The sequence below is a fragment of the Pteropus medius genome, unplaced genomic scaffold (assembly GCF_902729225.1).
Source record: "Pteropus medius unplaced genomic scaffold, Ma_sr-lr_union100, whole genome shotgun sequence".
NCBI classification, from domain to species: Eukaryota; Metazoa; Chordata; class Mammalia; order Chiroptera; family Pteropodidae; genus Pteropus; species Pteropus medius.
Genome location: NW_024352149.1, coordinates 2,924,627 through 2,947,736, shown reverse-complemented (window position 1 = coordinate 2,947,736; position 23,110 = coordinate 2,924,627). Strand labels below are relative to the sequence as shown.

At 36.0% G+C, this 23,110-nt stretch overlaps 1 protein-coding gene across 8 annotated transcripts in view; it reads right to left on the bottom strand.

Moving 5' to 3' along the window:
- Positions 1 to 22,164, bottom strand: part of SHPRH (SNF2 histone linker PHD RING helicase) — a 78,134-nt gene extending 55,970 nt beyond the window's left edge. For 2 of the 8 annotated variants that reach the window (XR_005649481.1, XM_039846962.1), the window contains exons 1-12: positions 21,917 to 22,075; positions 18,411 to 18,567; positions 14,869 to 15,539; positions 12,510 to 12,639; positions 10,473 to 10,691; positions 7,865 to 7,943; positions 7,041 to 7,191; positions 5,833 to 5,941; positions 4,955 to 5,211; positions 2,815 to 3,474; positions 1,293 to 1,544; positions 368 to 446 (exon numbers count right to left, since the gene is read on the bottom strand). Coding sequence is in view for 7 of the 8 variants with exons in the window: in XM_039846962.1 (XP_039702896.1) it covers positions 368 to 446; positions 1,293 to 1,544; positions 2,815 to 3,474; positions 4,955 to 5,211; positions 5,833 to 5,941; positions 7,041 to 7,191; positions 7,865 to 7,943; positions 10,473 to 10,691; positions 12,510 to 12,639; positions 14,869 to 15,539; positions 18,411 to 18,468 (2,665 nt within the window). In the remaining variant the exon portion in view is untranslated. Of the gene's footprint in view, positions 1 to 367; positions 447 to 1,292; positions 1,545 to 2,814; positions 3,475 to 4,954; positions 5,212 to 5,832; positions 5,942 to 7,040; positions 7,192 to 7,864; positions 7,944 to 10,472; positions 10,692 to 12,509; positions 12,640 to 14,868; positions 15,540 to 16,289; positions 16,354 to 18,406; positions 18,568 to 21,916 lie in introns of those variants that run through there. The other 6 variants (XM_039846963.1, XM_039846964.1, XM_039846966.1 and 3 more) reach the window with 6 other exon arrangements.
- Positions 22,165 to 23,110: the final 946 nt, after the last annotated feature.

Sequence of the window (23,110 nt, the reverse complement as noted above, 5' to 3'; positions counted from 1 at the left end):
CAACTGAAATTAATTCCTTTTTCTTCTTTCACTCACTAGTGTGCATGTTCCCAACACCCCCACTCTTATTAGGTTCTTCCTGTTTTCTACCTACCACTTTGGAACCTGTATCTACAGTTCAGGCACGTACAATAACTCTTCACCTTAGGACAATGGGACTGTTCACTGCATAAATGTCCTCATATATATAAACAAAGATCACCTGATTCCATTTAAAAAGATAAATGCTTGAAACTACTAGGAGTCAAATATAAATACATGCAGTCAAATAAGGATTTCAGTACAGGTTAAATATAACAATGCCTTTCCCTCAAAAAATTTTAGCTTTTCAAATCTATGCATTATGTGAGGAAACCATAAACATTACCCTCCAGTCCTCGCTGTACTGGAGTCCCGCTGATGCACCAGCGATTAATCCCACTCAAACGCTGAGCCATTTCTGCAGCCTGATGAGTGTGAAATATGGAATAAAAACCAAAAAAATAAACAAAAACAAAAACAAATGCAGAAGTCAGGAAAACATTTACTCATGAAAACAGTCCACTAAACCTATGCTTCAGGTCAGATGCACTTGCTTTAACAGTTACCATACTCAGTGTTGAATGCCATATTCAACTGGCCAGCTTCTGGTACAGTGCTTCTCCTTAGCAGCAGAATGCCACATTATCGACTACCCCCCACCCCCACCCCCAGCAAGAGGAAGGGTAGTTCAAGTATGTGTAGAATGAAAAGGCTGCCTGAATAACTGCTACATCCTCACCCCATCCTTCAGATGTGGACCACTGTACTGACAGATGTAATTCATAAATTCAGGACAGGTTACAGACTGGCCAAAGAAGGCAGAACAAAGACATATGACAAAGGCTGAATCCAAATTCTATATTCTAAAGTAGCATTTTTGTTACCATCTGGTCTCTCTGATAAAAAACTGACAAAGTCAACTTTGGCCTAAAGCTTTTTATAGCCTATGTGATAAACTTTCCATTTAGCAAAAATGCTTACGAAAGTCCCTAAACAGAGTTCACTTTGAGCTTCGTCAGACACAGACTGCCATCTTGTTCGTGGGCATTGCATACAGGGCAATGATTCAGAGTACCAAAATAATTCCTAAGGGTTATGTAGTTCATAGCACAAAAGAAAAGCAAATGTAGAGCATTTAACAGCAAACTTTTGGCCAATATCAACACTGTGGTTAATTACACTTAAATTGTTAAGTTGTGTATGGACAGCTTCCCCCAATCCCTTACTCCCTTTCTCTTCCCAGCCCTTGAAAGGTTAGCAGAAATTCTCACTTTTACAGCGGGACATTCAACCATCTGAGCTTCGTCAAGGCAGATCCGCCACCACTCCACAGCTACTAGGGGGCTGGGAATGGCCATATAGCGCTTCTGGTTCCGTAAGCGACGCCCATCCTCACTATTGCTGTGTGGGATATCTACATAATTTAGTTCTGAACGGAGGACATCATAGGTGATGATAACTATATCTTGTTCTGCCAAAAAATGAGGCTGTAAAAAGCCATCTTTCTTCACTCCCTGATATACCTAGGAAATAATCAGCACAGAGTTATTGCAGAAAGGCTCATCAAAGATAAGTGAAATATCACTCACTTACATCCTTCCTGAGCTCCTTCTATTTGTATAGGACCAAACATGCTATGAGATACACCCCATACCTGTCTAGGGAAAGACATCATAGTGTGGAAGCAATAATGTAAGCAATGTGAAAGGAACTGAAACCAAAGAAAATGTGAGAGCACCATAGTGGGAAGACCAATTCTATGGCTGAGAAGGTAAATTCAGAGAGGAGTTAGAATCTGAGGTAGATCCTGGAGAACATTTAGGAGTTCTTACAGGTGGAGAAAAGGAGAAAAGGACATACAGGTAGGTATATAGGTAGATGAAATTACTAGCATGTGCAAAAGCACAAGGCATGAAAAACTAGAACAGGAAGAGCTATTTTTTACTGAATGCCTTTTATGTTTCAGACACTGTGCGAAGCTTTATCGCCTAGCGTCAACAACAATCCTTTTAGTAGTTATCATTCCTATTCTACATGTAAGAAACATGAAGTGACTTGCTCAAAACTGGTAGACCCAGGATTCAAACCAAGTTCTGTCTAGCCCACAGAGCAGAGCTTCTCAATGGCAAAGATGGGGTTTTACTTATTAATGTATTCTCTCTCCATGCCTATGATAGTGGCTGAAATATAGAAAACCTGCAATAATATCTGGATTGAAAGAAGGGAAGAAGAGAACACTGACATTAGTAAACAGTAACAGTGAATGACGACGTACTATGTGCCAGCACTTTATAACATCATTTAATCGTCACGATAAGTCTGTGAGAGGATCCTATTTTCAGAACTTAATACACTTCCTGGCACATAATAGGTGTTCAATAAATAGCTGCTGAATGAGTGACTTCTTATTTTACAGATAAAGTAACTGAGGCGTCAGAGGATGATTTAGGAGCTAAGAGGTGGCAGATCATACAAGTAGCTACTATTATATAACATTGCCTTTGTACTGCATTTCTCTGTGAGAAAATAAATGCTTATACAGAGACTTTTTCATCTACATGATGAACTTTTTCAAAAGCTTTCATATATTTTCACTAAAAGTGCTTTAACTTCTGAACTTCTGATGTTAGGAGAGAATAGTGTACTGTTCTAATATTCTCAATTTCTTCTTCAAGTTCTGATTTAACATCATTACCTCATTAAGTTAATAAAGTGACAAAGATTATAAAAACTATCAGGAGGAAGCAAAAATTTATATTTTCCCATTCCTTTAAAAAGCCCAAACAGCCTTACCAACACGCGAAGAGATGATGACCTCACGTGCCTATTGATTTCATCCACCCACTGATGACAGATGGAACTTGGTGAGATGATCAGAGTTGCTCTTGTTGACACTGGCTCCATCGCAACAAGGCAGTGGGGGCAGTAAAAAGGCTTAATCCTCAGATTCTTCTCTTCATAATTCACACATTTTGCATGTTGCCACAGGTGGCACTTCAGGCACTGAACACGAGGCTTACGGTCTACTTGGTCAAGTTCACCACATATGCACTCGAAGCGATAATCGGAGGAATTATAGGGACTCACAATATGAGAATGTGGCACATCAGCACCAATAGGATTTAGAGATTCAGCATGGTCCTCTGCTGCATGTCCTTGCTTGACTTCAAAGACACACCTACTTTTGGATGTAGTAACATCAGTAATTCCAGAGTCACTGGTAGCTGGACAGTGATCTTGTGAATTGAGATCGATGTTAGGCTGACTTTTTCCCTTTTTTGTGGATGGAATAGGCTTTTTCCTAATTTTACTACGATTTCTCCTGGCCTTATAGTAATAATAGTAAGGATCATCATCATCATCAGAGGTGTTTGATGGCAAGTATTCAGAATCTGTGTCCTTGCTCCCTGATTTTCTAGATTCTTTTTGAATTTTCCTTGGACTCCATACTGCCTATGAAAAATATTATTTAATTTATTCCAACAGTTATATTTCTGAAATTAAATTCTCATCTTTATGTGCTTTACATAAAAATCCAGTAACCAGTCTCTGCTACTCTTTTCCTGAGGAGAATCACTCCTGATCAGTGGCTTTCAATTTGCCTTTTATAAGAATCTTCCCTGCAGTCTGCAGGTCCTAAAGAAGTGGCAGGCTTTACTATTGTATCCGTAAGATTTGGAGAAAAAAACTAGAAAGATAAAGGGAGCTACTAATATTTTGGTATTAACCTCTTATAATTTATGGTCTGTCTAAATCAATAAAAGACGTAATTTACAATACATAAATATACAAATTAGGACAATTATAAACATACCAAGTATAAAATACAGCATTTAGAGAAAGTAAATTTCATCTACTAGTTACGAAAATAAATTCCTTTCTTTCTCCTTTCCTCTTGTATCCCCCTCCTGCAATCATTAATTGAATGCCAATTCTATGCCAGGCAACATGTTACGTGCTGAGGATACAAATGTGAGGAATATTTAGCCACTGCTTTCAAAGGGGTCTATTGGAAAAGAGAGGATGGCAAAAAGGAACATGATGCCACAGGACATAAGAGGGGTATATAACAGAGAGGGGCTGTGATGGGAGGGTAGGTGTCAGCAGCAGCTTCCTAGAAATGATGTCAGAACCGAGGCTGAACAGAGGAGTTGGGACCCAGAATGAATGGCATTAATTGAAGATTTCTTTCTTTCTTCCTTCCCTTCCCTTCTCTTTTTTTTTTTTTGGTGATAGAAGGATTAAAAGCACAGAATTTCATTGCAGTTTTCTACCCTGGCTGGAAAAACATGTTGGGAGACTTCCTACTCCAGGAAATAAACTTTTTTATCTGCCATTTCTTTCACAGTAGACAAGCCACACTTGCATTTGTTGGCATTAGTCTTTTTCTGATTTATGTTTATAAATTTGTAACTATTTTCTTAAAAACAAATTGAAATTAATAGCCCCAAAGAAGTCGTTTTATAAACAAATATAAAAATTTTATAAGATGATGATATGGGAAAAGTAAGAATTTATATAAAAGATTCAAAATGTATACAAAGAGCTATGCAAATGTAAGGTATTGCTAATATTTTTCAAGTATGGAACAAACTTTTTAATTGCCAGCAGCAGCATGAGGATAGAGAAGTTATTTTAAGCTTTATAACATGCTTAAACAACTAACTATTTTATAATTTACTCAATAAATATGTATTGAGTACTTGCTATATGCCAAGCACTTTTCTCTGGGCTTAATGGTAACCCAAATAAAATTTCTACTCTGATGGAACTTATATTGAGGAAGTAGAAAACATAAGTCACAAACATAAGAGATTTTCCTAACTAGTTCGTTTTTTATCTTCAGACTGTAAGGGCTTCAGTGTCAAGGTGGGATCTGCCAACTCATTCTGTAAGTAAAGCATCACATAGAGCTTAATGAACACTCTATTACCTGCTTTTTTGTTTTATCATATATATCCTCTTCCTTGTAATTCTTTCCCAATGTAAAAGTCCCCGAAAAACCATGGCCTTTGATCTGTTTCACAAGGCCTTCAAAAATTAAACATTTCAGCATCCGTTTCAGAAGACTCCTGTTTCGCTGAACATCATATCTGTACATGGAACTGACATACTTGTAGATGGAAAGGATGGACACTCCTTTTTTTCCATTCATTTCTTTCACAGCTGTCAGGATCATCACACGTGTAGCTAAATGCAAAAGGATATGAGAACTCAGTAAAAATAATAATTAAAAGAAAATAAAACAGTTAATCTTAATGTACACTGAGGACCAAGTTAAGAAAAAAACAAAGATTTACTGAAGGCATGTTGTTTACATATCATCATTTTGAAGAATACGAATAAAAATTTACCTCAACACATTACGAAGAAAATTATTGTAATGGTTTTGAAATAATTTAAGAATTGCTCGTAAATTTGTTAATCTCACAAAATATCATGTAAAATTATATTTAAAAAAAAAACCTCTCACAATTATCTATGTTTATGCTATCATTAAGAAGGAAAACATTCATTTGCTAACAGAATTTGAAGTGGCTATACTTGAGAATAAACAAAACAAGATTTAAATTGTAAGCTAAAGAAATTTAAATAGATTAAGCAAGAACTACCTGGACCAAATCAAATAAAAAAGTAAATCTTTATTTTTGTTAAGATAATATGAATTGTACTTGAACCCATCTATGCAAAGTATAAACAACTATAAAAATAATTATTCAAAACAATTACAAGATATTTCTATATAAGAATTACAAGAACTATAAAAGAGCACTATAAAAAGGTATTTCCTTGAAGAGATTTCATACTTACGAGGACACTGAACTTTTTCTTTTGGTTCAATTTCCACATTCTGGGTTTCTGTGTTTTTTACTTTTCCTCCAGAATAATGTGATGGAATGAAATAATTCACCACTTTTCCCTGATATAAACAATATTCAGTGGTCACACAGAGTTTTGCTTTCAGTATTCTGAGTTGCTTATTAAAATTAACCCTCCTTCTATTAAGGAGATACAAAAGAATTGTAAAAATTAGGAAAGAAAGGGCTTGAATATGCTATTCATACATACAAACCTAATTTTTTATTTCAGGGCTTAAAGCTACCCGATCTTAAATTATCTAAATGTTAAGTATGGGTTTTCTACAATTAACTTTTTAAGGTTTGTTTAAAATTAGAATTAACCCACTAAATTTGTAATAATCTAAAAATAGCTTAGAATTAAAACATCTAATGAGCAGAAAATACCGAAGTTACTGATAGTCAAAACTGTATACTCTGACTCATTTTTCTACGAAGGAAATAGATATTTTCTATTACCTACTCAAATCAAAAGGCTAACATTAAAAACTTGACCCTATCAAAAGATCATATAATCACTTAGTTTGTGAGCATGGTGGGCTCTACAGGTAATTACAGTTATACCTTTAAATAGTGGCCTTATTTTAACAGATTTAATGTGCTGATTTTAGATTTCAGTACTGAAAAATATGAACTATATTTCTCAGTGGTTTTTTAAAAACTAAAATTTACGTTTTTAAACAGAATTATATATTTTGGAAAAAGGACTTCAGAGTTTGTTTTACCCAGCACTCTAATTCTAAGTTACTTACCCTTTAACAAAGTTCTAATTATTAGATTCTAAGATTTACATATATGAGATCTGTACAATTAAAAAAATAGTTCTCAAAAATATTCAGTGGTGAGACAGAGACTCATAGTAGTGACAAAACATGTGAGGAAGTAATAGTATTTTCCTAAGGGAGATCCTCTGCCAACTAGAAGGAAGTTGGTAAGTGACAGCATATCCCTTTCTAGTTGGCCAATATCACTTAAAAAAGCCCTGCCAGGTTACAAACATCCCATTCTCTGCGCTCACTTGTAGTTAACTAACAACTAATATAAGTCATTAGCTGCAGTGTAAGTTGAAAGTGTTGACTTAAGTGCCAACCAAATGTCTGACATATGATGCTTTTTGAGAACATATGTCCCCTGCTTTCTCGAGCCCCATAGTATTCCTACCTCAGGAAGAGTCAAAGCATCTTGTCTGACATCTTGTCGAGTATGTGTCAGAATCAGAGCCAAAACTTCCACTGTCTTTCCGAGACCCATCTCATCTGCTAAGATTCCACCAAGCAATTGTGGCCCAGCACCTGGGTACTCACGGACGATGCTAAAATGAAAATTCCAAGCAAGAAAAATACATCATAGGCTTGCAAACAAAAATTATACTGTTCCTAAAGAGAACTGGAAGAAATGCATAAAGTTTACCTTTTTAAAAACTATATTTTAGGTTGAAACAATTCAAATTCCTAAGTTATGAATATAAGAACTGTGATAGTCAAAAAACTGCCTAACCTGACAACTAAGTCTGAAGAAACAAGAGTGGTATTATTGGTAACTGGCCATCATTTTTTTTCTCTTATAAATAAAAGGAAGTATGTCTGCTTTCTTTCTGGTACCTTTATGAATTTATAAATAAAAAAATAGAAGAGCAATAACTACTGATTCACTAATCATGTTTAATGATTCCTAAAACTCTTTCATATACTGACAATTTCATGAAAAATATAAAAACTGGCCCATAGTAAGATTTTTACTTAGAATTATAATCTCTTTAAGTATCAATAACTAAGCATCTTAAGTCTATTGTAGAACATTCATTTACCGAGCAATGACAAGTGCTATTAATTCTATGTCAATCCTCTCTATAAAAATGTCTAATAAGACTTTAACTTACTATTCCTTCTTGAGGTACTGCCAAGGCTAAAGGCATATGCTATCAATCTCATACAGGTTTTCAAAATATTTATTTTTAATATCAAGCAAATAAAGTTTTGCCTTACCAGCCTGTGTATGGATTGTAATAGAGTTTCAAACCCTCAGATGTAATAATCTCTCTCCATAAGAAGTGCAGAGCATTTTCTGAAGAAAAATATAACCATAAAAACAAGTTTTTGTTTTCCTTCCTGACAAGTAATCACATTAAAATAAAAACAGTTAACAGAATACCCTGCAAAGCCACACACGCATGGGAAAAAGGCTAGGCTCTCTTTTATTCTTTTCTTCAAATATTATTCTTTAGTTTCCTTTGCTTTGGGCACAAATATTTTCCACATAAGCAAGTGATAAGGCAGAAAAAAACAAAGTATAGCAAATTATAGAGGACTAACAGGAAATAAAAACTAATACATATAAACGACTCCTACCCAATAAAGAAAAGTAGCCTATCTTTCAGATATCCTTCTAAGAGCTGCCTAGAGTCTTTAAATAATTCAACAGGCATATGCAAGGGAAGCAAATACATTAACCTAAATCAGACCTAACATTTTATATGGGTCTGAGAGTGGGAGGATAAGGCTTAGCTGAGGAAAAAACATATGAAACTGTAACGCTAAAGCACTGACTTTGTTTCAGGCAGGATCTTCCACTATCCTTCCCCTTAATATTATAAGTTTAAACCAACTGCCAAATAGGAGGTATTTCTCTACCCACCAGTGAAACAGCAAGTACTTTTTTGTTGCCTTCTTTAGGGATTAATAGATGAAGTAGGAATACAGATGTAAAGGGTTTATAAAATGAAACAATTAAAAGATAAATAGCTTCTATGTCTGGGAATCATAGGGCACAGAACTACTAAATTAAACATAGGATTTAATCAAAATCCAATCTGTGGACAAAAAACAATGAATTACTGGTACATGCAGCATGGATGAATCTCAAAATCATGCTGAAAGAAGCCAATGCTTCCTCAATCCCCTAAGTGTTGCATTTATTACTTTAAAAACAGATAAAACTAATTTATGGTGACTGGTTGCCTCCCAGAGGGGTTGAAGGCGGAGAAATGAATGGGTCATGAGGGAACTTTCTGGGGTGATGGAAATATTTTATGTCAGCACTGTCTGATAAAAATATAAAAAGAAATAGGCATAAATAAAGTTTAATAGTTTATTATATTTAGCTCAATAGAACCAAATTATCATTTCGATATGTAATCAATATAAAAATTATAATGAGATATTTCATACTTTTTTGGTACTATTAGAAATCTGGTGTACATTTTAAACTTGCAACACATAATTTGAACAACCACATTTCAAGTGTCAAGAGGCACACGTGTGGCTATTGGCTACTTTTGGGAAAGTCTAGTTATGTCTCAACTGGGTTGCTGATTACCCAAATGCATAGATTTGTCAAAACTTATCAGACTGTGCCCTCAAGATCTATGCATTTTATTATATGTAAGTTATACCTTAATAAAATTAAGTACTAACAAAAAATTATTTCATTTTGGAGAAAAAAATATTGCAGTCTGTGGGGAACACTACAGAGCTAACAATTTCTTCAACATATAAATTATAAGGAAAAAAAACAGAATGAGAGGAGATAAAAATCTATGGATTAAAAGAAACTTAAGAGGCAGCAATTAATTCCAATGTACAGATGTTATTTGGATTTGGATTTGAACAAACTGCAAGAGAAAGAGAAATAGAGAGAGATAAAGAGAAAAGGGAGAAGGAAAAGGGAGGAAGAGATATATTATTAAGGTATAATATTAAGGTATTACTGGATTTTAAACTTAACTATTACATATATTTATATCTGTTTAAAAGAACCCTTAACTTTTAATGAAATAAACTGAAATAGTAACATGAAAAGATACATGTGAGATTATTGCTTCAAAATAATTCGGAGTATGGGAGGAGGGGAAGCGGGAAGAAATAATATTGGCCATGAATTGATATTTATATGACAAAAGAGAAAGTTTAAAAAATATAAAGCTTATGAGATAAAAATATATAAGTTGAAACTCATAGGAGAAATAAGAGCTATTAATCATTAGCTAAAATAAATCCATATAGAAAGAATAAGTCAACACTTCACTTCCTAGAATTATGTAAAAATCTCATGTTATGCCCAGCCCTTTAAAGATAATGATAAAAAAAAAAGTGGCATAAATGATTCCCTCAAACCTACTACTTTTAAGAAAGCACGTAATAGATGATATTTTATTCTATTTACTTTGTAAAGAAAATGAAAACCTAGAAAAATTAGATTAGTCACATGTAAGTCTCCTACTTCTGTAAATTCGCTTTCTACCACTAATATTCATCATCAAATTGTGAAGCATCTCTTGCAGATGCTTAGCAGGATTCCCATCTGATCAGGTTCCAAAAGCAATTCTTAGTTAGAAAAGCACGTAAAAAAATTGCTTGGTTTTTAAAAATTCCAATCAAGGGGGCCTTAATTTTGGCTGAAAAAAATCAGTTCAAACTTTTATGGATAAGAGAACTCTCAAATGAATTTCTCTACACTTCAATTTTGAGGAATTTCTTAGAAAATAATTTTGTTCATAGCAATACCCATTCTATCCTATCTTTTCAATTCCCCCCTCCCTTAAATAATTCCCTTCTCATATAATCCCTCCAATCAGTTTGCTTTTCTTATACTTGCCACTAGTAGGAGGGCTTCTGAAATGCTCTTGTTGTAGCATCCAATTGACAGCCTCTCTTTGGTATGGTCTCAACACAGGAATCAATGCAGGATGCTGGACATCCACTTGAATGGACTGTGTTTCTTGCTGATGCGTTCGCTTCACAAAGTGATAGAGCTCATCAATGTCCTGTCCCTCTGGCTCACTCTCTGGATCTTCCTCATCCTCTTCCAACACATCTGTGCATCCAACAACAGTGTACTCAAAGCAATCCAATCTACCTTTTACAACTACAAGCAATTCTTATTTCAAGAACATACTGTGCACTCTCCCAACTCTGAAGCTAAGTTCCTTAGTGTGTTTTGTGACTGGAAGGCCCTAGCCTTAATTATTCATGGGTCAAAAATCTACCTATCAATCCTTTAAGATAATTCAACTGCTACTTTTTCCATGGCATTTTCTTGTGTTTCCCCTGGTTGGAATTAATGTTCTCTGTGTTCAAATAATACTCTTATACTGTGGATAGAGCAGTCCATTGTAATCTGTCTGGCAATGCAATCACTTAAGTATATTCATCCCTTCTGCACTAAATTGTAATGCTCTTTGAGAGGAAAGGCTGTCTTTTGTTTTGTAGCTCCTCAGAGCAGGCAGCACACGCTTTGCCCATTGTATATATTTAATAAATATTTGAGAAACTAAATGTGAATATCTTTTGCAGTTTATAAAAGGATAACTGATTTCACTTTTATATCTTCATATAAAAATATCCATATGCAGGCATAATTTCTCCATGTCTAATAAGGCAAGTGTTCTCATTCTATTTCTCACGCTAGAATAATAAAATTAAAAAAAAAATAAAATAGGCATTTGGTAGCAGCTATAGCCAATTAGGAAAGTGTGTAAACCATTAAAACAAATTTGTCAGAATATCAGATTCCTCTGTTGGGTACAATTGCTGTGTGGAAGATTTGTGCTGACTATAATATGAAAAAAAAATTCAAAATCTTGAACAAATTCACCCTTTAGCTAATGATTTATTTCCAAATTGTTTCAAAAAGGCCTATAAACTGTTATAGGAATGCCTCATATGCTGTAGAATGAAAAGAGTGTACCACAAAATACATAATTCACTTTTCTCAATAAAAAATATGCCATGTAAGATTTTCAAAACTTTACAATCCACATCTAGTTATATGCTTGGTTATTTTAGACTGTTTACAATAGTTGCAATATCTGGTAATGATAATTAAATTGAAGTTTTCTTTTGAAAAGATCATATTTTATGACTCTTAAAAGGCAGAATAATGAATTTAACTTTTAAAAGTCTAGATGTTCCAATTCCAAAACCAGAGATTTTTCCTCTTTTCAGGTCTTTAACATGCAACATGATTTACTTTTATTAGCATCATGAAGCTTTGCAAAGAATGTCACGCAGAAAACCTCGACAATCAAGCTAGAAGCAGATTTCCCAAATATTCCAGTATGAAAACGTGCACCTCAAATAATGCTGACCCACCATGAGCAGGACCTGCAGAATCTGAGCCATTTCTCAGTAGTGTTGATGGGCTGCATTCACTCTCTCCCTTGGGAACCAATGGCAGACAACTCTGAAGCTGCGGTCCTGACCAAGGATGCAACTACTTGCCAAGAAATAGTAGCAAAATTAACTGGTCTTTTGGAAAGCAGGCTCTTGAGATTGTCAGACTACAAAGGAGAGGTGGAGTAAAGGCCAGCCAAGAATCTCTGGCCGTGATAAAACAAATCACGGGAATATTGCAAAAATTCCAATCAGCTCAAGATCCCCTTAGACTCTGCCTACTGACTCCGCATTTCTTGAATACTTACTATAAGCTAGGCATAGTATCAACCAAATAAAGAAACAATTATATTAGTTGGGGCATTTCCAAAAAGTATAATTTTGTCATACAGAGATTTTATGGAGATTGTTTTAATTTTTACTACGGTTTTATTAGCTGTTTTTCTGGTTGTTATGTATAAGAATCGGGGGAAAGCCCACATCTCTTAATAGCAATTTCAAAGTTTACTTTAAAAATTACCTGGAATAATAAAATTGTATAACTTCTCCATCACTCTCTTCGTGAGTTGATTGAACTTTTTCATTCTTGAATTTGCATCACTCAAGAAGTCTAGTTTCGCTAGGCCATCTTCCAAAAGATAAATTCCAACCTACAAAGAATTAATTGACAGTTTTAATTGCACTATACCACTTTTTATGAGGATATAAGAAAAACATTTTTTACCATCACCGCTTTTAAAGATATTCACAGTATTTGCCCCACAAAACCAAACATATATCTATCAAATGTCCCTCACATATTTTTACTTTAATAACAAATTCATTTTACAAATGCAGTGCCTACTATGTGCGAAGCACCATTTAAATTGCTAAACAAAAAACAAAAAACACTTCCCTAACTGAAACCGGACCTGGGAAAATGTGACGAGAACACTAATTCTACCTACCAGGTCAATGACTTCCAAACTTGATGAGCCTCAGAATAATCAGTGAAGTCAGTTAAAAATGGAGATTCTCTCAGAAGATTCTGACGTACAGGCCAGGATGTTTAAGCACAGCTAGATTTGGGGATTCTTATTACTAGATCAAACGTTAAAATGTATAGGAAAATTGAATTTAATGTTTTATACCTTGACTCTTGTGAAGCAATGCAGTATGAAGTTTTATAGTCAAAATACCTAAATTTGAATAATGGCACTGGTATTTAGGACCTAAATAAACAGGCAAAATCATCGATTTGTTTTGACCTATATGTTCTCATCTGCAAATTGGAGGGAAATCTGTATGAGATAGCCTAGATGATACAAATTAAAAACTTCCTAATGGTAAGTACTCAGTACATGCAGTTTCCTTCATTTACCTCCATTATGAGAATCTGATTTGAGACTCTCATATTCTTCACTAAAGATCAAGAATCTAACCAGGCATTATATAGGAATGGGTGGCAAAGATTATATACTTCATTAACATTTTACTCTGACTTGTATTTACTTAGATATGGCTTACTATAGAAGCAATAAATGTTTAAACAGTTATAAAAATCAAGATCAGGGAACACAGACAACTTGGTTTGTGGGGGAGGTAAAAAGAACACAGATACATAAGCCATGAATTCTTAAATACTTGTTATCGCTGAGCCACAATTTTGGCACTCAGCAACAAAAAGAGGGAATGCTTGGTGGCATAGTTTCATTGTCCAGGGAAGAATTATAATTTAATGCTTCTAATTTTTTCCTTTCCTATGATAATAAATTCTGAAACCATCAATAACTGCAATTTAACTGTTTTTTTTTTAATGTGGAAAATGCATAAGACAGTTTTCAAATGAACAAAGGTAAATTTAACATTTTACAATTTTTCCTTTCAAGTTTTAGCATAAAGGCATATTGCTCTGCTTCGTAGTTTACGAAGTACATTTACTTGTACTATCTCACCTGATTTTTCAACATGATTGTATGAGGTACAGAAAGAAGCTGAAGTTATAGCATTTAAATGATTCACATAGTTATTGGGCTAGTGAATAGCAGAGCCTGAAATAAATTATAAATTTATTCATTCAGTTACTGGAAAGCTCTTCAGTATCAGGGATTTTATTAGGCTATGAAGATGAAGGACTTCATAGTCTAGTGAGAGAGAAAGATCTTAAATGTAAGGACATCACAAGTGCCCAAGACAAAAATCAAGCATATGCATCAGGTTTGATGGGAGAAGGGCACATGACACCGACCATGGAGTTTAAGAGAAGATTCCTCTATATGAAGTAAACCTGAGCTAAATATTAAAGAATGACTAGGAAATAATCAGGGAAGAAAAAGGCAACAACCCAGGTAACTGTCAGACAAAAGCAAAGATACAGAAAGATGGCAGGGAATGTATAGGAAATAAACCAACTAGGAATTTCTGGGACAAAATAAAAAGATGAGGCTGGAGAAGTAGACAAGGGCCTATCACAGGAAGGACTTCTACACCAGATTATACTTAACGCTGTAGACAGGAAATAACAGAATTCCATTGTATTCATATTACACTATTCCAGAGACAAAGCAGATGGAGTTGAAAAGGCAAGCAGGGAAATGACTAAAGGACTGCTATAAGAAAGAGATAATGAGGACCAAAACAAGTCACTGAGAGTAGAGATGGAAAGGAGGTTCTCAGGAGGCGCTAAGTGAAAAAGTTCAGCCTGGAAATAATTAGCTATAAAATATATATATACACACATATTTTATATATATTTTATAATATATATAATATACATTAAAGTGTAATTCGATACTTAATAATGAGAGGCTTATTGCTGGCTTTTCAAATCTTCCAAGTTAACTTTAAAATGGACTGCCCAAAGCAGAAGAACTTTAAAAGACACCACAGATATTGAGTACCTTGATGATGTGATTTCCTTCTGGTTTTTGGTAAAGTTTTATTCTTCTCTTCTTTTGCAGCCATCCCAAATCTTCTAACATTTCACTGCTGAAGGATGATTCCACTCGAATACCCTTGTCACAAATACCGATTTGCTCATTGAGTCCTTTTTCTTGTTTCTCTGTATCTATGCATTCTGTATGAACATAGATCAGGAACTGACTGCTTGACTCCATACTCATCAGTGTAAAACTCCTTTCAGAAAAATTTTCACTTAAACTCTGTTCGGGAAGAAGCTGAAGAGTTAATTCTCCTAGAAATGCTTTCCAAGAATTATCGAAGTGATAGGGAGAAATCACAATGTTCAGCTTTACAGACAAAGGGGAAATACTGTCACCAGTCTCTTTTTTATTGATTGATTTTGAGACGCTCACTACCTCTGAACATTTCTTTTTATCTCTGTGAGCTACTTCTTCATTTAGACTATCATCTAGGATGATGCAATCAGCAGAAGAGGAATCTGAACCTGGGCAGGGATGCTCATCATCAGTTATGGTGAGAGGTTCATTCCTTCTGTCCTCATGCATATTCCAACGAAGCTGCTGTTGCTTTTCTTCATCTACTCTCACTGGAAGAGCACGTTTCCGTCGGCTGCTCATCTTCGCGTTTTCTTGGCTGGTAAATGTGAACTCTAGAAGACAAAAGCAATAGTAGGCATTCCAAGAGAGGATTTTAGTATTAAAGTGCTTCCAGATGAGAAATTCAACATAAACTAACGGTCTATACACATAACATGAAATCATCAGAAAGATACATAAAGCAATGGAAAATTTTTTAAATAAATCAAACACGGCTAAGAAACACACCGACCATAATCTCATGTATCATATAAATTGTAATGGTCTTACTGGTTATTAATGGATAAATTTAATAATGATAATTTGTCATATAAAATAAAATAAATTCTAAAAATACATTTAATGAGCCGCATGACAGTAAAGTTTCTCTCTCAAATATCCTAGAAATGCATACTTTTAGCAACATGTAAACTCATAGCATCACTACAGAATTTCAATTTTGTTTGGTAATCTCAAATTTTACAAAACTTCACTTGAACCATAGATAGCTGAAAAGTCACTAAAAATATATCTTCTCTTTCAAAAGAGGAAGATGAAAATATAGAAGAATATTTCTTTTTGTGGATTAGCAGATAAAAAAGGATAAGAGGGATAGCTGGGAAAGGAATAAGGTGGCGATGGCAACCCAGGGAAACAGAGCAGAGACAATAAAAAAAGAAAAAAAAAAACAGGAATAAAAGGAAAAGAAAGCTTTGTTATATCAAAGAGGAAACTGGTCTGAAAGCAGCCAGTATGAGGTAGGCTGTTAACTACACTTTTCCCCAAATAACAGCCAATTCCTATATGAAATACAGAATACTCACGAAGATTAAATCATAAAGTCATAATGATGGCTGGTGCGTATTTCAATCTATTCCAACCATGTAATAAAAAAAAAAAAAAAAAAAAAAGGATGTATAAACAATTAAAAATTGGCTTCAAGAAATAGTCCCAATAATTCCACTTAAAAGAAATCCAATCAGATACTACTGCCAAGTTCCCACTATGTACTCAACACTGTGCTGTATTTTAGGAGAGGATACAGAAGAATTATAAATCAAATCATGGTCTCTAATTCAGTACAGACAATAAACCATGTTTTGGTTTCTTCAAACAGCACGAAGAGCAGCCTACACCCCTCTACGCCCACTAGCTCCCCATCTCTAACTACTCTGTTCCAAATCTAGAAAAGAATGAGAAATGTTTTTTAAAAGAACAATTCCGAAATACGCAGCCCTGTTCAAAACAAAAACAGCAAAACAATAGGGGAAATCTCAGTTGACAAGAAATTTTGAGGAATTCCTACAGAATACAGAGGGAATCAGACTGAAAAGCTAAGTAATGGTGTGAATGTATTAGCACAAATGACAGGAACATCATCAAGAGGGTCTGCATGCTCTCAAAATCAATCAATAATGGTGGCAGAGCTGGTAGTAGAATCCAAAGTGGGTCCAGGGCTACAAACACAGATAACAATGAAGCAACGAAGTGGAGCCTTGGAGGCCCTGACCTGCCCTCTTGTTCACAAAGGCAAGATGGCTGTGGTGAGGATATCTATTTTTTGAGAAAACAGTGTCTAAACTGGAAAGACACCCTTTGTTACTCAATACAGAAGAAAAAGCACATGACCATGGACTCTGCATATAGAGGTTTGCCCCATGATCACTGAACACAATATAAAACAAGTCCCAGAAGCTGCTTCTGACCTTCCCCTTAAGCAAACTGTATAAGCAGAAATAATGAAAGGTGAAGCGGGGAGTCTGAACTGTGAAGATGAGCTTACAATCAACAAACATTACAGGATTTCCAACAGGAAAATAAAAAGACAAGCTTTCACCCAAGGAAACAGATGAAGCAATCTAAACAGGCCTTTATAATACAAACAACTAACATCACACCCTCAGGGCGATAACATAGTGTTTTCTGAGGAAGGATTTGTAGGTGGAATATGTAGAGAACTCTTGCAAATCAATAGTATGACAAAAATCTTATTAAAGAAATAGACACAAATTTTGACACTTCACCAAAGATGATCTACAAGTAGCATGTAAGCATGTGAAAATATCTTCACTATCATGGGTCATTAAGGCAATGCAAATTCAACCCACAAACTACTATGAGAAATTACATATCCACAAGAATGTTTAAAATTTAAAAGATATAAGGGAACCAAAAACTGAACTCTCAAACATTCCAATTGGAAAAGTTTGTCAACTTCTTATGAAATTAAATACACAATTCCTGCACAGCCTAGGTATCCCACTTCTTGGTATTTACCGAAAACAAATAAAAATATAGATTCACAAAAAAAGACTTGAACTTGAATGTTAACAGCAGTCTTATTAATGAAAGCCAAAAACTGAAAACAATCTAAATGTCCATCACCTAGTAAATGAATAAACAAATGGAATACTACTCTGTTATAAACTACTGATTCAACATACAACAACATGGATGCATTTTTAAAGCATTATGCTAACTGAAAGAAGCCAAATGTGAAAGACAATATATTGTATGATTCTATTTACACGAAATTCTAGAAAGGCAAAAAACTATTGACAGAAAGTAGATTATTGGTTACCTGGGGCCAGGAAGTGAGAAGAGGTGATTGACAGCAAAGGAGCAGGAGTGACAGAAACGGTCTATTGCTGATTACATTATTGTATATATCAAACTTGACAAAAATGTACACTTAAAATTTTATTATATGTAAATTATTCCTTAATAAAGCTGATTTAAAAAATAAAAACAAAAAGTAGATGTAGGAGGGATTTAAAAATTATAAGAGAATATTAAGAACAGCTTTATTCTAATAAACTTGAAAAATCTAGATAAAATAAGTAATTTACTTATAAAATATAAATAAATAAAACTGGCCCAAGAAATAGAAAATCTGAGAAGAACAACAACTAGGAAAAAAAACGGAGGTAATGTTACTTACCCACCTAAGAATACCTCCTTCCTTGCTCTTGCTGACAGAACTTTTCCTTTATTTAGGAACATGTGGACTTGTGACTTAAAAAGAGGGCGGTTTCCCTGGCAGCCCCAAGGAAGTCATTTCTGTCTGTGCAGCCTCATAAGGTTGCCGCTAGCTGCATGTGGCTATTTAAATAAGATTAAATAATATTATAAACTCAGCTCCTCAGTCTCACTAGCCACACTTTAAGTGATCAACAGCTATATGTGACTAATGGCTATTGTAAAGTCTATCAAATAATGCTGGTTTTCGTCAATCATGATAATTCCATTCCCTAGCTAGTGCCTGGTACATGAATGTGCAGGTGGTAGACTATTATCGATCTCTGACTATAGTTAACTACTTTCCAAGCATCTTGGAAGAGTAATTTGGGAAGCCCCTAATAATCTAAGGTTTATCTTTCCAGTTCTCCACAGAGCACATGCTAGGATACTGGAATTTGGTCATTCTGCTAGAACTTTGAGAAGTCAGGCTATATTGGCTTATGAGTTAACTACAGCCACAGATACGCTGTGTAACACACCACTCCAAAGTTCAGTATCTTGAGACAGCAATAATTTATTCTCACAGTTCTGCAGGTTAGCTGAGGGCTGACTGATCTGGGTTGGTTCCTGGAGGAGCACGTTGGCTCTGCCTAATGCAGATGTCATTCCTGTCCTGGGACCAGCAGAGCAACCCTCTATGTCCTTATATCCGATGGCTGAGGTGTAAGAGTGCAAAACCAATCACACATATACTTTTCAAAGAGCTTGGTCATGGCAAAACCATAAAGTTTCCATGGGCCAAAATAAGTCTCATGGATAACCCCAAAGTCAAAAGGTGGGAAAATATACACTTCTTTACTGGGGGGAACAGCTCATGGCAAAGAGTGTGAATGTGAGGTAGGGGGTGGGGAGGGAATTAGGCCAGTTACACAATCACACCAACCATAATATTAATAACATGATAATTATGGAATCATTAACTCTAAAAAACCAAAAAGCAACTGGCTTATAGAAGAGAAGATTCTAATTCTAGCTTGGCATTTGCTAACTGTGTGACATGAGAATAGTTATCTAACCTCTCTGTATCAGTTTTCTCACTTCTAAAATGGGGATGATACAAGTATTATGCTTCCAAATTAAGTATAATACCATAGTAACAAAAATTTAGTACACTAATCAGTGTCAATTGCAATTATCATCATCCTGAGAATACTATAAACTATATTTTACAATAATCAAACTTTATGTGGCAGGATGGCAGACCATAGATCAGTGTGTCTCAAATTGACTGCACATTAGAATCTCCCATGGGAACTTTTAAATGTCCTGATGCCTAGGCACTATCCCAGCCTATTAAACCAGAACTAAGCATACATTCACAATTAAAAAAAAAAAATCTCATTTTGGTTGACTCTTTCTCGAAGGGATCTTTATCTAGGGATAATTTCTTGAACCAGAAAAGGATATTATTTGATCAACGTATCTTATAACCATAATGTTAACTAGTAGCTACTGGTATATCAAGTACTGGTATATCTCTAATCGTATTCCAAATCTTTCTCCTGATTTTCTTCATACCACATGAATCCCACCTTTGATGGTCTACTTCTTCTTCTTCCCCCTTAAATATCAGTGTCTGTGTAAAACGTGATTACATGCAGTTTTCTATATAGACCACACTTTTATTGTCCTATGTTTAAATGTAAATTTTGCTTGAAATGCTCTTTCACAGTTTTCTGTCACTGTCCCGATCTTCCCCCCAAAACCTTCCATGATGAGGGAGTTAAGGGCCACTCCTCCTCGATCCCAGCTGCTACAGTGTTAACTGTTTGACATGAAATACCTGAAAGCTGGGCAGGAATAGTACCCTATTCAGCACTGTATCTCCAATGCCAAGTCAGTGCCAGGATGGAAATGATATGCAGAATAAGGTGAAACGAAGTAAGTATCTTCCCCTTTTTTTTAAAGACCTAATAGTACTTTATTCACATTTCTTTTTGGACGAGTCTCTTAACCACATTCTAGAAGACTATAGGTAATGAGAAACTTTTTTATTATTTCTGACCCACAATGAGACAGACAAAACTGACAGACTTGTATCTTTAACAGAAAACAAAGATAGACTGCTAGAAAAATAAACACAAAATGTTAAGTTAATAAGACAATACAACCAATGATTATCAACTAAACTTAAATTCAGATTTTTTTCCCCCACCAAATTATAATCTCCTTATTAAAAGACCCAAATTCTGAATTACAACAAATCCATGGTAGACCTGGGTTTAGGTTATTAAGGGCAACAAGAGTATACATTTGCCACATGTATAAGTCTAACGTGAGTCCTATATAAACAAAGTCCAATCATTACTGATGACTGAAAAGCTCTTAATGATCAATCATTAGCACAATCTTTTTGTTGTGATAACTCCAGCAGGACGAATGTATTTTCATCTGTTGAATCCTAAAATACGTGTTAGTCACATAAACTTGAATAAGGCCCTCATAAGAAGCTTTTTCACCAGCAGATTGTTTCCTCCAAATTTTTCTAGCCTGAACTCTTTATAAAAGATTTTAATAACCATATTAGTACATTTCATTTAGGCTGAGCAAAAAGAGAATATCTATTTGTCTATATACTGTATACTATAGATAGGTATAACAGTATCTTTCATAAGTAAACTATTTTGTTCTCAATTGCCAACTTAGTGGCTAACTGGTCTTGCAAAGCTCTGGGAGGCAACGGAAGGACAAAGGAAGTGCCTAATGTCAAGTCACTTAGAAAAAAGGCACAAGCTTAATAGTCATCATTTAATAATACTGCATATCTGACTGACGATCCATCATCGGATAACACATCTTCGTTCATAAACCTAGCAACTACCATGGAGTCAAAATGTACAGCGTGCAAGGGTGGTTTTTAATGCGTATGTAATTAATCTGACTCCAAAGGTAACTGAGAACTTTCGAACTAACTTAGAAGCCTCACCCTCTCCTTTTACTGCATTACAACTTTGCGCACCAAGAAGCTAGGAAGCTGCCCAGTTTCCGCCTTCAGTGGCATAACTGCGGCGAATGGAGATACCCACTGTTTTCTTCCGAAAGACCCAAAAGCGGTTCGAGGAGTCAGAGCATGGCTGTCAGCGCCTGATCGCTCCCAGCAGGCCAGGCAAACAAGCTACCGCGAGGCCGAGGAGAACGACAATAGCTCCTCAGACGCTCTAACAAAACATCGCAGGCCCCAGCCCCCAGAGACCACAGCCTCCTTTCCCACGACCCCACCACCTTCCGGAGGAGACGTGGCGGTCCAGAGGCCCGCACGTCTGGGATAGGGAAGAATCGGGGAGTCCCGCGCTGCGTCTCCCTCTCAGCCCTTTAGCTTCCCGGGCTCCAAAACAACTGAGTCCTCCCTCCTCGGGACCTCCATCTCCATCTAGAGACGTCTTCCATATCCGACCTCTGACCCCTGATCCTTCATCACCCGAGCGCCTACCTAAGCTGGCTCTCCAAGCCTCTTGATCCTCTCTGCACCAAAGCCCTCTAATACCCGCGCAGATCCCGGGCACGCAGTCGCCACCTACGGAACACCCGCCTGACGTGGGCTCGCGCGCTTTAAGCTGGTTTGTGTTGGGGTTCCCGGGGGGCCCAGAAACCTCACCTCCTAGCTGCCGGGCGCGCGCTGGAGCGTGGGGTCAAGGTGAACGCGCACGTCGGGTCGCTCCGCCCCCTTTTTCCGGCAGTGGCCTCAAGGGCCTCTTCTGCGCAAGCCCACACGGTTGAAGCCTATAAAAGGATACAGTTGGAGTCTCGCGATAGCTCTGTCAACAACATTAGCAAATACAGGATTGGCTGGACCTTCTAAGGAGGAGGCGGGCTCCACTGATATAAACATGGGCGGTGCTCCCTGCTGAAGGGGCGGGGCTCTCCTAGGAGCGAGTTTTGGCTGTCACTTGTGGCTTTAAAAACAAGGCGGAAGAGAATTATGCAAATGCATAGTTTTTATTGCTTCTAGAAAGCAGCCACTAATTAGGTACGGATGAAGTTTTATCTTCCTGAAAAAAGTTATTTTAAAAAGACTTTCCAGGGAAATCTGAGTAAATATTTTAAATTGAGGGAAAAACTACATATATTGTGCTGAAGGTGGCCTTCGAATATCTTGTCTTTTTTCCTTCTCTTCACTGAGAGGTAGACTCCTTCTCATGGAGGTAGGCTGACGCTTAGTTAACTTTGTCATAACTTTGAGAGGCTTCAGGGCCAACAGCCTGTAAAATAATCCCCAGGAAACAGCGGACACTCAATGATTAATCAGTACCTCCTAAGGACTCAGCATTATGCTGTGGAGAGGACATCTCAGTATGTGTGATCACAGAAGCACAAAAGTAAGTTCTTGCCTAAGAGAACATCCGTTGTAGTTTCAGAGACAGTCCAGAGTGGGCCATACCCTACTTTGTACAGAACTTCATCATAGACCTCTAAGATAGCCTAAAAAAAGACATTTACATAAACTAAACCCTGTAAAATTAGATGGAAAACAACTACCTTATCCAAGGCCATACACGATGCAAATTGAAAAAGGGCTAATGCTGGAGCAGCGGGCAAGCAGAGTCCTGCTTTGGAGTACTGATTATTTTACTAAGTACAAGACATAATGAAACGTTTATTTTGGAAGTGTAATTTAAACAGTATT